Here is a 15,417-nt window from a genome sequence, read left to right on the forward strand (position 1 = left end):
TTTTGAACGCTGGAACTTAACAAAACAGAATTCGCATACATAACCTCAAAGGGCGGAAATTTCAATCGACATTCTTCGCTCTGTTCTGCTACTCAACACTAGGTGTCGCATGTCGTTTGGCTCTTGAACGGCAATTTGAAGTTCTCTTTTTGGAAACCATTTTGCAAATAGTATCAAAAAATGTTCAAAGCATGATTAAAGTTATGTTACATATGCAATCATATTTTTTTTAAATAGTTTTTATTTTATTTGAAAAATAACAGAAACGATCATAAAGTTTTAATACTTTATTACAGTTAAACAATCGTAACAAATACAAAATATAAACAAAAATAGTTCCCAAGGTTTAGCGTTTTTTTCGATCTGTAATTAATAAATATTTTTTTATAAAAAAAATTAAAAGCATCCAACATTTTTTATTGCAATAATTATTCTGACCCCTGATTTAATTGGAAATTTTAGAAAGATCAATGATAAAAAAATAAATTTGCCAATCTTTTGAAGAAAAATATTTTCAAAATCAGACATAACGTTTCAAAAAGGGGAAAAAATGTTTAAAGTCATTTTTGTAATACACGCATATTATATTTATATGAATTATGAATCAAAACGCCTAATTTGATTATCCCAAGTCCCATACAAAACTTTGGATAATCGAGTCTGGACTGAGTTTGATACTGAAATTGTGTAAACAATATTTACACATCATTTTAATTGGAACATTTCACAAATATTTCACTTTTTGTCATTGAAATTCGCACCAATAGCTGCAGAAAATATGAAAATATTCATATTTTCAGTAAAAAAATGTTTTTTTTTTTTTGGAAAACATTAATGAAATTCAAATTTTCTCAAATTCAATTCTTCAACATTCTTATTTTTAACCTTTGGAAAATAACTCAAAACTGGCTATAACAAGGAAACATTGCATTTAATCGATTGCAAATTAGATTATAAAAAAATTAAATGATTTCAGCATTTTTTTAATAACTATTAAATATGTTTTAAAACTTATAAAAATTATTACCTTGCTTATCTCAGAAAAAGCTTTTATAGTTCGGTTTTTGGGAACCTTATTGTCTCTAAGAAAGTGGATTAAAAATTGGTAAATTTATTTGAAAGTGTGAAAAAAATTAAAAAAAACAGTAATAACTCACGATTTTGCTGGAAACACCAAATCAATCAGAAAATCCCTTCCGAACATGATTTGGATGAAACTTTGGACTTTTTTTTAATTTAGAGCTGTATTTTTAAAACATTATCATCTTAAAATGCTTTATACACCATCACAGTTATGCTGCTATCAAAATTTCAAAAATATCAAATTTATGAAAAAAAAAAATCCCTAGTTTTGTTCTGATCGGTGGTCTTTAAATTCAGAATTTGTAAAATGCTTAAAAAGTCCTTATTTGATTAAAAATGCATAATAAATAAGTCTTGAAAAACTTATTCTCAAAAAAAAATATAAAAAATAAACAAGTTTTAGAAAAACAATTGAAGTAAATATTTTTTACTGCTCCCTTTTTTTTTGGGAAATTTTGGCCTTAGGAGTTTTTAGAAAAAAATGAAAACGAAGAAAAAAACATGTATTCAATTTTAAATTACAAAAACTTACAAACTTGAAGAGCGATTTTTGAGAAGTTAAAATTTTCTCAAGATATTATTCATGAATGTAAAATTGATTTTTGTTTAAATTTGAAAAGTTGCACCATTTTCAAGTTATAACAATTGTTAAGGTTAAAATTAAAAACAAGCTTTAATCAAAAATTAAAAATTGTGTATATCCTCTTCCATATCACTAAAAAAAATATTTCCAAATAGATACATATCTAAGTGCTACTCTATTAAGACTCATTTTTCAATCATTGGTTTCTTGAAAACTATTGATCCTATTTTCAGTATCAGAAATAGAAACCTTTGAGAAATTTTCTCATCCCCTTTCAAAAAATATTTTCAAAATATTAAAATTACGACTAACGATGAAAAAACGCAAAATGTAATATAACTTTTTTTTTTTAATTTTAAACGTGACTTTGAATTTTCATAATTATTTAGAACGGCCTGAACATTATCACGAAAATTTTAATAATCAATTTTATTTTGACTTAATTTGTTTTGACATACAGAATGTACCTTTTAACAAGGATTCATCAAAATCAAAAATGGAAAAAAATGATCGAGAATACCTCCTGTTACAGTCCAAACTAGGTTATCCATTCGCTTGTTTGTTTGGAACTTCGAGTAATCGAATCAACAACAACAAACAATGTTTTCGTATTTTTTTATTTTATTTTTTGTTTTTTTTTTCACACCAAATTAGAGTTCTGCGAATTGGAAAAGTTGATTGCCTTTTAAATAACAAAATTTATTTATCATCACCTCCATTTTCTTCGCTATCTATGATTTAAAAAGCTTAGTTTAGAAATTTTTTCATGACCTTTGGATTATCCAGTCCAGACTGAATATTATCTAGCCATTCGAGTCAAACCCATCAAGTACTGATTTAAATATTTCGATTTATAAACCATCAGCCACATAAATAGTGAATTAAAATAAAATATTAATAGTTTCCAATTGATCCTCCCCGTCACGAAAGCTCTTAATTCTGCTTTTTCCACCCCATCACGATACTATTATCGCCCACGGTTCACATTTTCACCTGATTAGTGAACCACCGGTATAGGTTAGAGGGGTTCTGAAGCGTTTTAAAATAACGACCCGACTCCAACCAGGTGTACATAATATTAAAAAAAAGCTCATCCCATCATCGCGCCCTAGCCAAGGCTGACCCCAGCGCGAAAAGTGAATTTCCGAGCCAAGAGCAGAAAAAAAATGAGATCGGATGTCTGCCAGGCGGCGCCAGCAAAAAAAAAAACACACACAGAGCAAGCGGTTGCATAAATGCGGGCGCAACGCCGCGCCGCGCGCCTGCAAGGTAGACTTCCCGCCTTGCTCTTTGGGAAGCATGTGTTGGTGAGAGAGAGAGCGCGCGCGCTCTCCACTCTCGCCGCGTCGCACCCGCTCTCTCACCAATACCAAGTCAAAGTTGTGGTATATAACAGGTTGGAATTATAAAAGAGTAGAAAACATCAAGCTCAAGGAGAACCGCGTCCAACGACTCTGTCTGACATGCGGGGGGGGGAGTTTTTGGTGTTAGTGAACTTTGGTGGAAGACCCCCCCCCCTTCCTCTCTCGTTTCTCCCTAACCTCACTTTCATCGATATTTTATAATCGGTTTAAAGGGGGGAAGGGGGGACACGGCATGGCAACCAATGAAAAACTCTATTAAATAGCAAAGTTTTTTTTTCTCTAACTATTTCCTTGCAAAGGACAAACGGATTAAGGGAGCACCTTCACCAGTAGGTTGCAAGGACATTTTCTTACTCAAAATAGGGGTGGGGGAAGCATGTCAAGTAAACAAGCTGCTGCATTATAGGGTAGGTCAGCAGCAGCAGCAGCGTCAAAGAGAATAAAAATAGGGTTAGGTTCGTGAGAAAATGTGAGTTGCCGTCAGCGTTGAGAGAGCAGGTTGGGAGCGCTTTTGAGGACAGGGAGGGCAGAAATGATGCGCAGAAAGGACATGTCACGCCAAAATTCGGGGTCATAGGTCATGGTTTGATCGTGGTGAATTGGGGGGAGGGGACGTTGAGGTGTGTTGAGAGTTACTGGAGGCGGGTTGGCGAGGGTTTTGGTTATGTTCAATGTTGCTGACGAGCACAGCGAGCGATTTCGATGAAGGGAAAGTTGATTGGGACGGGAAATTTGAATTTATTGATTTTTGTAGCACTTTTCATAACAGGTTTCTTAGAAGAGGGGCGTTTTTTACTTGGTGTGAAAGCAATTATGATTTGAAGTCCTTTTTGTTGTTTGATTTTTTTACATTTTAATTATTTCTATACAGAATGCGGATTGGTATCAATTTATTATTTTGGTCAAAAAGAATAAATGTTGAAAACTATTTTTTTTATTTGAGCCTAACAATTGAAAACAAGGTACTTGGTATAAGCTTTTCGGAAAAGACTTGGTGAAAAAGATTAAAAAATATGTTATTTATATCTAAATCCAATCCAATAGTTTACAAGATATCATCATTTAAAAATGGATTCTAATTGGGGAACATGTATAAAAATTGATAAGCCACAAATTTAAAACTAAACGCGAAACTAAAGGGGATAAAAAACAAATTATGTAGAACGATAATTATTATCGTTTCATAATATGTTTTTCATCTCCTTAAGTTATGTCTATAAACTTATTTACAACAAAGTTTGACTATTTAACAATCATATTGTTGCATAATTCGGTCCGCAAGTTTAGAAGTTGCAAGACATTTTCTCAACCTTTCAAATGTATTCCTTTCCTTCAAGATATATCTTTAAAATTCTTCAAGAAATATTTTTAAATTGATAAGTACTAAATATTTTTCAAAAAATTCAAAAAACTAAAATTGCCTACAACTTGAAAATATGTACAGCACTTTAGTAAAAAAAAGTTTAGTTATTTTGTAGTTAAAATTAGAGAACACTTTAAAATAAATTTTATGATTTTGTATAACCAAATGTTCAATATTATCTTAAAACCATTGTTTTTTTAAACATCATAGCTCCAATACCCGACTTTGCAGCATCACAAACTGTATCTCAAAAGATGCTATTTTAGTCTCCTGAAACATATAAAAATATTGCATAAAATGAAAAATATGATTTTGGAAATTATACTGAAGTGAATCAACAATTACTCTGTTTTTAATAATATTCCTAATACAGTCGTGCCTCGGTTTAGCACCGCATATGGGGGATGCAAAACCGAGGCGTGCATAACCGAGGCACAGAGCTTATGGGATTTTGGCTATATGGGAGACATTGGCTTTAGTCGTACGAAAAATCATGCAAACATGAAACATGAAAGTTTTCACAAAAATACGTATTTTTCCTGTATTTCGAAAATGCATATTTTTTTCTCTAAGGAAACCAAAAATATATTGTAATTGCAATATGGGAATCAAATGATCAGGTTTTTTTTCATACATTTTGGATGTAATAACAACATTTTTAGAAAATACTCAACATTTTCACAAATCTTCGTTTTTTTCGAAAAAATACACAAAAGTTCAATTTTTACAATATGGTTATGAAACAATCGGGATTTTTTTATACATTTCGAATGTAATAACAACATTTTTTGAAAAAAAAACTCAAAGTTTTCACAAAACTACGTATTTTCGAAAAAAATACTCAAAATTTCAATTTTTGCAATATGGGTATCAAACGATCGGAATTTTTTTCATACATTTCGAATGCTATAAAAATATTTTTTGAAAATACTCCAAATTTTCACAAAACTACGTATTTTCGAAAAAAAATACTCAAAATTTCCGTTTTTACAATGTGGGTATCAAACGATCGGGATTTTTTCATACATTTCGAATGTAATTACAACATTTTTAGAAAATATTCCAAATTTTCACAAAACTACGTATTCTCGAAAAAACATTGTTAAAACGGAAACTTTGAGTATTTTATTCGAAATTACGTAGTTTTGTGAAAATTTTGAGCATTTTCTAAAAATGTTATTATTATATTCGAAATGTATGAAAAAATCCCGATCGTTTGATACCCATATTGTAAAAATTTAAATTTTGAGTATTTTTTTTCGAAAATACGTAGTTTTGTGAAAATTCTGAGTATTTTCTAAAAATGTTGTTATTACATTCGAAATGTATGAAAAAATCCCGATCGTTTGATACCCATATTGTAAAAATTTAAATTTTGAGTATGTTTTCGAAAAGTAGTTTTGTGAAAATATGGAGTATTTTCTAAAAATGTTGTTATTACATCCAAAATGTATGAAAAAAACCTGATCCTTTGATACCCATATTGCAATAACAATATATTTTTGGATTTTTTAGAGAAAAAAAATGCAAGTTCAACATACAGGAAAAATACGTATTTTTGTGAAAATTTTCATGAAATAATAATTTTAATGGATAACTGACATCATCCCAATTCCAAAACACTATAATTTTTTGATGTTTGCATGATTATTCATAGAATTATAGCCAATGTCTCCCATATAGCCAAAATCCCATAAGCTCTGTGCTTCAGTTAAGCACTGGGCCGTGCTTAACCGAGGCAGCTGCACGGTGCAAAACCGGGGCAGCGCAAAACCGATGCGTGCAAAACCGAGGCATGACTGTAATATTTTCCAAATTCAAATTTCGATTTTCGTACACTAACCTACCCATTTGGTATGAAAAGAAAAGACAAAGATTTCACTCAAATAAATAAAATGCATACAAAAGTCATTATGCATTATTCATTATGCAAATTACAATTTTGTTTTATGAATTAATGAGGTTTCACGGAGAAAAAAGAGTTCCCAAAATCGTGAACAGCCGTTCATGAAATTGGGAACCACGAACAAAGTGTTCAAATACCATGGTACGATTTTCAAAAACGTACCTGGGTTTTTGAACACTTTGTTCGTGGTTCCCAATTTCATGAACGGCTGTTCACGATTTTGGGAACTCTTATTTCTCCGTGTTGTTTCAAATGATCTCATAATATAGAAAAACTCAAAGCTTATAGCCTCTATTTAAAAAAATAACTAGAATAGCATCGCATTAACTCTAGGATTATGAAATTATTTTTCAACAAATTTAACGTGAAGACTTCCATCATTGTCATGATTTTTCGTTCAAAGATATAAATTTGGCGTAGCTTTCAATATTTTGACAAAATTCCTTCAACCAGTTGTTTAGAAATGTGCCCTACACATGCTGATTCCTTTTGATAACGATAATTCCATTCCTTGTAAAGTTATGGAAATCGTCATTCATCAATGATTGCCTACTAGGACGTCAATGATTGTGACACAAAATCATATAAATTTTGAAACACAATTATTTTTGTATTTTGTAATTTAAAAATTACTGTATCTCGAAGCCGTTATGTCGTATCAAAAAGTGGTCAAAGACAAACTTGTAGGAAATTGGACGGGCTTTCTGAAAAAAATACACTGAAACAAAAATACACGCCAGATCTATGAGATTTTTTGATTTTTAAGTCTAAAACTTAAATTTAAAGGTGATGTCACGATTTTTTTTCGTTCAAAATTTTTGAGTAAATAGCCTAAAATGTTACCAAAAGACTGACGAAAAATGCAGGATGGTATGTCTCTCCTAAAAAAATACAAAAATCATTTACTAAAACTGTTTTTTTGAAAAGTGGTCTAAACGTCAAATTTTTTGAAAACCAGTAGTGGGAATCGATTCTCCAGACAATTTTATATAAAAGTCTCCATATTGACCATTATCCTAAGTCCAATCCTTGGGAAGATACAGCGGTTTTAAAAATAAAAATGTTGAAAGAACGGGTTTTTTGGTGATTTTTGACAATTTCTATATGACAGACTTGGTTTCTCAGTCTCGAAAATATTTTTACCGGAAAGCTCGTCCAATTTCCCATAAGATTGCCTTTGACAGCTTTTTGATTTAAATCGTTTTTATATTTACGTAAGCAAATTTACTATCCTGGTTTCTACCACACTGAAAAAAATATTCTATTTTCAGTTATTAGCAATGTAATAAAGCTTATATCTGTAAGCCCATACATCCAATTGAAAAGTGGTCAAAGACAATCTTATGGAAAATTGGACGAGCTTTCCGGTAAAAATATTTTCGAGACTGAAAAACCAAGTATGTCATATAGAAATTGCCAAAAATCATCAAAAAACCCGTTTTTTCAACATTTTTATTTTTAAAACCGCTGTATCTTCCCAAGGATTGGACTTAGGATAATGGTCAATATGAAGACTTTTATATAAAATTGTCTGGAGAATCGATTCTCACTACTGGTTTTCAAAAATTTTGACGTTAAGACCACTTTTCAAAAAAACAGTTTTAGTAAATGATTTTTGTATTTTTTTAGGAGAGACATACCATCCTGCATTTTTCGTCAGTCTTTTGGTAACATTTTAGGCTATTTACTCAAAAATTTTGAACGAAAAAAAATCGTGACATCACCTTTAAATTTAAGTTTTAGACTTAAAAATCAAAAAATCTCATAGATCTGGCGTGTATTTTTGTTTCAGTGTATTTTTTTCAGAAAGCCCGTCCAATTTCCTACAAGTTTGTCTTTGACCACTTTTTGATACGACGTAACGGCTTCGAGATACAGTAATTTTTAAATTACAAAATACAAAAATATTTAAATACCTTACGCCCTTCTCAATGTTATTTTCGAGTACTATTGGCTCCATATGCACAAAAATGGCTTATATAGGCCTAGGATAACATGTCTACAAAGTTTCATTGAAATCGGAGAGGGTCGGGTACAAAAGTAACAGAAAAATGCCTGATTTGAGCTGGAATTGCTTATATAGTGATGATCAATTTTCTTCAAAAATGATCAACGGCTTCATCTTAAAAATGAATATTGATTTGATTTTTCTCTTTGTTATTTATTTGTTGTTTACATAAATGATGCTCCTTGCAAAAAAAAAATCGATTATGATTTTTGGTTTGTTCATAAAATGCAATCAATCAATTTAATTAACAACTCTATAATTTGACTAATAAATAACATTTTCATGAAACACTGTTTTACAAAAACAATTTTATTAAAAGAGAAGTAAACTAGACATTTCGATTTTTTTAGCATTTACGCAAAACATATTTAAAAAATAAAAACAGCTATTTTTTCACTATCGGATTTCTCTTTAAAACAATACTCTTATCATTTCTTTGATTTTCTGCCTCTTTCAAAGAAGCACAAAGGACAATCAATAAACAACGTGGATTTAACGTGAATTATTGTTTTGATAATTTTTCACGCAAAAAAACCTTTTTGTTTAAATAAATCAATGCTGCAAAAATGGATTGTCGTGTTCTCTAAAACAATTTTAATTTGCGACTATTTGATGGACTAGAAATAAAAATTTGAAAATGAGCACCATGAATTAAGCAAATATTGCTCTCTAATTATATTATAATTTTAGATGATAATTGAAATTCAGGAAAAAAAATTTAACATCATCTCAATTTTATGAATAATTAAACTGGCTCGTCTTAGCACTTTTTTGTTTTTTCAATTTTGAAATTTAGATTTTTTTGACAAATTTCAAATTAAGCAGAATAGCGTTAAAATGGAGAAAATTGTTAAAATGAGCAGCTTTCCAGAAATCAATCTTTTTATATATTTTTTGATTTATTGTTGTTTCCCAAAGTGTGTTTGAAAAAAAAATTGGCCTAGGTAAAGCCAATTCGCCAAAAATAGACACACCAATATTTGCGCGAAAGTATTATTTATTAAAGTCAAAACATATTTGCCAGTGTCACCATTTTTTTTTTTGAAGAAACCATAAGGCTGGACCAAATTTTATGTAAAGTTTCTGTCTCTCGGCTCTGGTCAAGTGCAAGGGCTAGGGGGTGGGGGTGTTGAATTCAATTTAAAAGTATCAACACATGCGGAGTACTATTCTGAACAACTTGTTGAAGGATTTTTTTTCTAGCGTCTGCCAGATGTAAATTTACATATTATAAGTGGTAAAATTAATACTTTTTTTCTGACATAAAAGATATACTCCTTTTTAGATGAAATTTTACCATGTTTTTTTACTGTGTGCCAAAGTTGACCCCAGAAAAAATTACATTTTAAAAAACAATGGCAAAGTCACACAAAACAAGTTTCCCTTCCAACCTTAGAATTTTATTAAATTTTACGAGGTAATTTTCCCAATGCTTTTGATAGATCAAAAATTGGTTGAAGAATGGATTTTTGGTGAATTTCCAGATCGAAGCCCGCCTAGGAGCAGGGTTGGGTTGTAGAGGGTTAAGTGATTTAGAAATTTTAAACACATGATGGCAACCACAACTGTGATGATTAAAAATTGAAAAAATGCGTTTGGTAAAGTAACAGCTTATCAATCATATTCGAAGCTTCAGATAATCGAGTAAATGGAATGTTTTTCCAACGACAAATAATCAAATAAAAATTTCAGCATAATGAAAGTATTATTTTACTGCAACAAAAAAAAAAACTAGGCAAAATATCATTGAATGCCAAAGACAAAAAAATTACAAAAGATCTAGAAAGTTCATGAGAATTTTATAATTATTACTTTTTATGTCATAGAACAGAACTTGTTTTTTTTTTATTTGATCTATAACCTCTATAACATGTTGAGTTAGGATGACTATTGCGCGTATTCCCGAAATAGACACGCGGCAAACCAGTTTCGGAACGACGCGCCACACTTCCGGCAAATGCGCGCTGTCAAATCCCATACTGGGCGTTTTGTTTTTGTTGATCTTCTTCTTCGAATCGCCTGGCATTGTGGCCAGGCATGTTTTTTATCGAGAAATTAAAAGTGCAACATGGAGTTAAAGTTTTTGACAAGCTTCTGTAAAGTTTTCCATGACAGCTGGGTAAGTTTCACTCTATGTTACCGGCTCACATCTCTCTTTTTAATTTATCGATTGCACCAAAAGTGCAGAAAATCGCTGGCAACAATGTCTATGACACATTCTGAAATGCCGCGCGGCGTGTACCTTTGAGAGAAACGGACAATACTGTCAACATCTACGCGCCCCCTGTCAGCGAGAGAAAAAGTGTACACTCAACTCCCGGTGGTTGGTCAATTTTCGTTTGACACTTTTTTAGTTTGTACCCCGTTGGTTGGTCAAAGTCAAACTAAAAAGTAAAAAGTGACGAACTGTCACTTTTTACAAGGGACTCAAACCTACTATCATACCAAACGCTTGGCAGTGTGCGTGAGTTCCGTGTAAAGAAGGTGTCAAACTAAAAAGTGACCCCGTTCGTTTGACAACAATTGGTGTCAAACCATCGGGGTTTCAGTGTATACCTTTGGTACACCTTCTTGGAGTATTTTTTTGTTTTTGTTATTTTGGCGCACTCATCGTCGCCGTCATTCGCGAACAAACTTTACAGCGGTAAACACGAAGAATAAAAGTTTCCTTTTGCGTTCTTTCTGAAAAACCACGTTTATTTCGTTCTCCGATTAATTCTGTGTTTTCCGCGCTCTGAGCGAAGCGTTAATTCCCACATAACAGTCTACAACTTAAAACACAAAAAAATGTAAAAAAAAATCATCCAATTTGACTGGGATAGGTGAAAATGGAGTTGAAAATTACATAATAATTATTAAAATGCGCAGTTTTTAAAATGATTTTTCTCGGATTTTTTTTTTATTGAACATTTTATACAATTTGATTTTTATGAAAAAAAAGTAAAGGGGAAGGAGACGAAAACATTCAAAAACATTTGAAATGGCTCATCAAAAACATGCTGTAAACATTAATACTGTTTGACATTTTTTATTGAGAAAACAGTAAAAAAAACATTTAATTCATCACCAGGTAGGGGAAATTCTCGTTTGTTTGGCAGGTTAAGCACTCGCTCCTAACTCCATCCAATTTGCTGATTTTCACTATTCAAACAACTAATTTTGCAAAACTTTTGGTAGAAACTTGCTTGCTCACTTTTTATTGAGCTATTTATCACTCGAGTTCAGTTGAAAACGCTTTTAATTAGCTTTAATTGAATGTCAAAGTTCTGACCTGCCAACATTAGAGGCACGCTGGAATTAGATGCTGTTCCCCTATGTACCCCATTTCTTCCACATCATCCCCTCAATCACGTGCAACGACCATTTCAAACGCTTCCATAACACCCGTAACACGCGGTAACGTTTCTACCGACCAGTTTGAAAACTGTTCTACTCGCTGCGCGAGCTCTGTGTTCGTGTTGGCAGTTCCCGCTCTCCACACAAACAGACAACTCTGTTTGTGTTGGGGATTTCTACCACATGCGCATTTAAATTTTGAAAATTTGTGACTAAAATTAAGGTTAGATTAATGATCATTTGATTTTTAAAGAAATTGATTCAATTTTTCCAATTTTAGTGCCGTTACGACGTTACCGTTACCATTGTCTCCCTCATAACTCTCAACCCGTTACCCCCCGGTTACAATCCCATTATTCGAACACTTTCCCCCTTTGTGACAGCTGTCACCGCATCCGATCCGTCACCGCTGACAGCCGTCGAACAGTTGGCGGACCTCCAACACATCACCGTTGGGCTGTTTACGTGTAGCCGCCGCAGCTCCTCCGGACTTTCTTCATTGACAGTCTTTCGGCCTGCCACACACGCCAGCAGTCTCATTCATTTCGAAAAGGTTGCCGTCACCGGACACATCGGCAAAATCCGTGGTCGGGTCCAAGAAGGCCGTGGAGGCGTGGAAAATTTTTATTCGGTGAAAAGTGGAAAGTTGGTGAAAAGTAAGGGATTTTGGTTAGGGGGAAAGTGAAAATTTCCCGTTTTTCTCGCTGACGAAGAAGAAGCACATTTCTGGCCGAAATGGGGAGTAAGTGTGACCTAAATTGGGGTTTTTTTTCGTGTCGCGGGGAATGTGGTCTAATTTTGGGTTTTTTTTTTTTTCAGTCAAATTCCTGGAGATTATCAAACCATTCTGCAGTATCCTGCCGGAGATTGCGAAACCGGAGCGGAAGATCCAGTTCCGGGAGAAGGTGCTATGGACGGCCATCACGTTGTTCATTTTCCTGGTGTGCTGCCAGATCCCGTTGTTCGGAATCATGAGCTCGGATTCGGCGGATCCGTTTTACTGGATTCGTGTCATCTTGGCGTCGAATCGAGGAACGTTGATGGAGCTGGGTATCTCTCCGATCGTCACTTCCGGTCTGATTATGCAGCTGCTGGCTGGTGCGAAGATTATCGAGGTTGGTGACACTCCGAAGGATCGTGCCCTGTTCAACGGAGCGCAGAAACTGTTCGGAATGGTCATTACGATTGGCCAGGCTATTGTCTACGTCATGACCGGAATGTACGGCGACCCGGCGGAGATTGGTGCCGGCGTGTGTCTCCTGATCATCATCCAGCTGTTCGTGGCCGGGTTGATTGTGCTGCTGCTCGACGAACTGCTCCAGAAGGGTTACGGTCTCGGGTCCGGAATCTCGCTCTTCATCGCCACCAACATTTGCGAAACCATCGTGTGGAAGGCCTTCTCGCCGGCCACCGTCAACACCGGACGCGGAACCGAGTTCGAGGGAGCCGTGATTGCGCTGTTCCACCTGTTGGCCACCCGCCAGGACAAGGTTCGCGGTCTGCGCGAGGCCTTCTACCGCCAGAATCTGCCCAACCTGATGAACCTGCTCGCGACTGTGCTCGTGTTTGCGGTGGTCATATACTTCCAGGGCTTCCGAGTGGACCTACCGATCAAGTCTGCCCGCTACCGCGGCCAGTACAGCAGCTACCCGATCAAGCTGTTCTACACCAGCAACATCCCGATCATCCTGCAGTCCGCCCTGGTCTCCAACCTTTACGTCATTTCTCAGGTAAGTCCGGGCTAGTTGAAACCCAATTTCAAAAATCTACAACCACCAACTCCCCCCACAGATGTTGGCGGTCAAATTCCACGGCAACTTCATCGTGAACCTGCTCGGAACCTGGGCCGACGTCAGCGGCGGTGGCCCCGCCCGTGCCTACCCCATCGGCGGCCTCTGCTACTATCTCTCCCCGCCGGAATCCCTCTCCCACATCGCCACCGACCCGATCCACGCCCTGCTCTACATCTGCTTCATGCTCGGCTCGTGCGCCTTCTTCTCCAAGACCTGGATCGACGTGTCCGGCAGCTCCGCCAAGGACGTCGCCAAGCAGCTCAAGGAGCAGCAGATGATCATGCGCGGCCACCGCGAAAACTCCATGATCCACGAGCTCAACCGGTACATCCCGACGGCGGCCGCCTTCGGAGGCCTCTGCATCGGCGCCCTCTCCGTCATCGCCGACTTTATGGGCGCGATCGGGTCCGGCACCGGTATCCTGCTCGCCGTCACCATCATCTACCAGTACTTTGAGATCTTCGTCAAGGAGCAGAGCGAAATGGGCGGCATGGGAACGCTTCTCTTCTAAGCTTATTTCACCAGTTTTCATCGCTTCAAGAATGTGCATTTTTTTTTATTTGCAGCTAGGCGAAGTTTTTCATACAGTAATTTATTATATTTCTGTTTAAAGAGAAAGCGCGAGCGATAGTGTGTGCAAAACAATTATAACATTAAAAACAAAAAAACGCGTAGCAGGTAGCGAACTTTTTCCCCCCCACACTTTTTTCATAATGTACAAAAGTTAGTGCTACGGCGGCGAAAGTCCCAAATAAACCGAGAGAGAAAAGTTAAGCTAAAAAATCGAAAAATTGAGGAATAAAATCGACAAAAATATACAAAAATCCATAACTAAAAAAGCAATAGAGAGAGGATTAACGTGGAACGAAACTTACAAGATAGTGCATTAAAGAAAAAAAGAAACCACAACATAGTGACAGCAAACAAACGAAGAAGAAGAAGAAAAAACACATGAGGAAAGAGAAAATAACAAAATTTGAGATTTTAAGACTTTTCCTATTACCTAGATAAGAGATGAGCGAGACAACCAATTAATCTTGTGTTTGTTTATTTTTTTCTGTGAGAAAGAACAATAAAGAAAAATGAAAATTTTCCAAAACGAGACGGGGTTTCCTTTTTTTTAATTGGGAAAAGGGCAAAAGAAAAGAGAAACTTGAGAAAGTTAATTCCAGGTACAAAAATAGAAAAAAAATATTTTAGAGTTTTTAAGTAGTGTCAATCAATATCCAGCTGAGATATTTTTTTTTCAATAGCTGAGATAATTCTTTACAATTTTCTTTTCCAAACTTTGAAAATTGGACAAATAATTTCCATGGTAGAGAATTGCCACGGGTTGCCAGAAGCGTTTATTACTAACAGGTGTGACCAAAGTATGGCCCGCGGGCCAAACGTGGCCCGCGAGATGATTTTTTGTGGCCCGCGGACCCATTTTGAAAGATCTTTTTCAATGGTCCTTTAATCCATCTGTAAATTGTTTTTATAATTCTTAAAAATTTAGGTTTAGTTTAAGCTTTTTCCATGCTTTGATCCAAAAGTCGACCGTCGACCTCTGGCTCGTTACGGTGGTAGACCCACAGATCTTAACTCCAGGGAGTTCTTGGATGACCCAGACCATCCCAATAAGTTATTACAACAATGTACTGTAGCCTACCACACTCACTGAAGCAGTCTGGGTAGGATCCGTTGTCAAAATCTTGAAGTTTCGGCTTGTTTCTTTGGACTCCTTTTGCACAACATTCCCGGAAGTTCCGGGTGGACTTTAACATCCCAGGTGTTCCAAAACCATGCTAAAATGTTTTAATAACATTACTAAACTAAATAAAAATGATTCATTTTGAAAATTCTCCGAAATATTACGAAATCCCAAACATTCTTAATTTAAGTCATATTCTCAATTTAAGTCATAGACATTCTCATTTTAAGTCATGACTTAAAAAAAGTTGCGTAAATCGAGAATCGTTTAAAAAAAAGTGACTTAAAT

General features: G+C 35.0%; 2 protein-coding genes across 4 annotated transcripts in view; one reads left to right on the top strand and one right to left on the bottom strand.

Annotated features, from left to right (window-relative positions):
• Positions 1-15,417, bottom strand: part of LOC6034233 (ecdysone receptor) — a 443,529-nt gene that overhangs the window by 273,471 nt on the left and 154,641 nt on the right. The gene's annotated exons all lie outside the window — the stretch shown is intronic.
• LOC6034237 (protein transport protein Sec61 subunit alpha) lies at positions 12,073-14,538 on the top strand. The gene is made up of 3 exons (XM_001844532.2): positions 12,073-12,385; positions 12,463-13,373; positions 13,435-14,538. The coding sequence occupies exons 1-3, from the start codon at positions 12,379-12,381 to the stop codon at positions 13,945-13,947; spliced, it is 1,431 nt and encodes a 476-aa protein (XP_001844584.2). The 5' UTR covers positions 12,073-12,378; the 3' UTR covers positions 13,948-14,538.

Source organism: Culex quinquefasciatus, chromosome 2 (assembly GCF_015732765.1).
Source record: "Culex quinquefasciatus strain JHB chromosome 2, VPISU_Cqui_1.0_pri_paternal, whole genome shotgun sequence".
NCBI lineage: Eukaryota > Metazoa > Arthropoda > Insecta > Diptera > Culicidae > Culex > Culex quinquefasciatus.

What these genes read in the sequence shown, in the direction of transcription:
- LOC6034237 (XM_001844532.2), top strand. An exon ending in ACCTTTACGTCATTTCTCAG is followed by an intron (nt 13,374 to 13,434) that starts GTAAGTCCGGGC and finishes CTCCCCCCACAG; the next exon opens with ATGTTGGCGGTCAAATTCCA.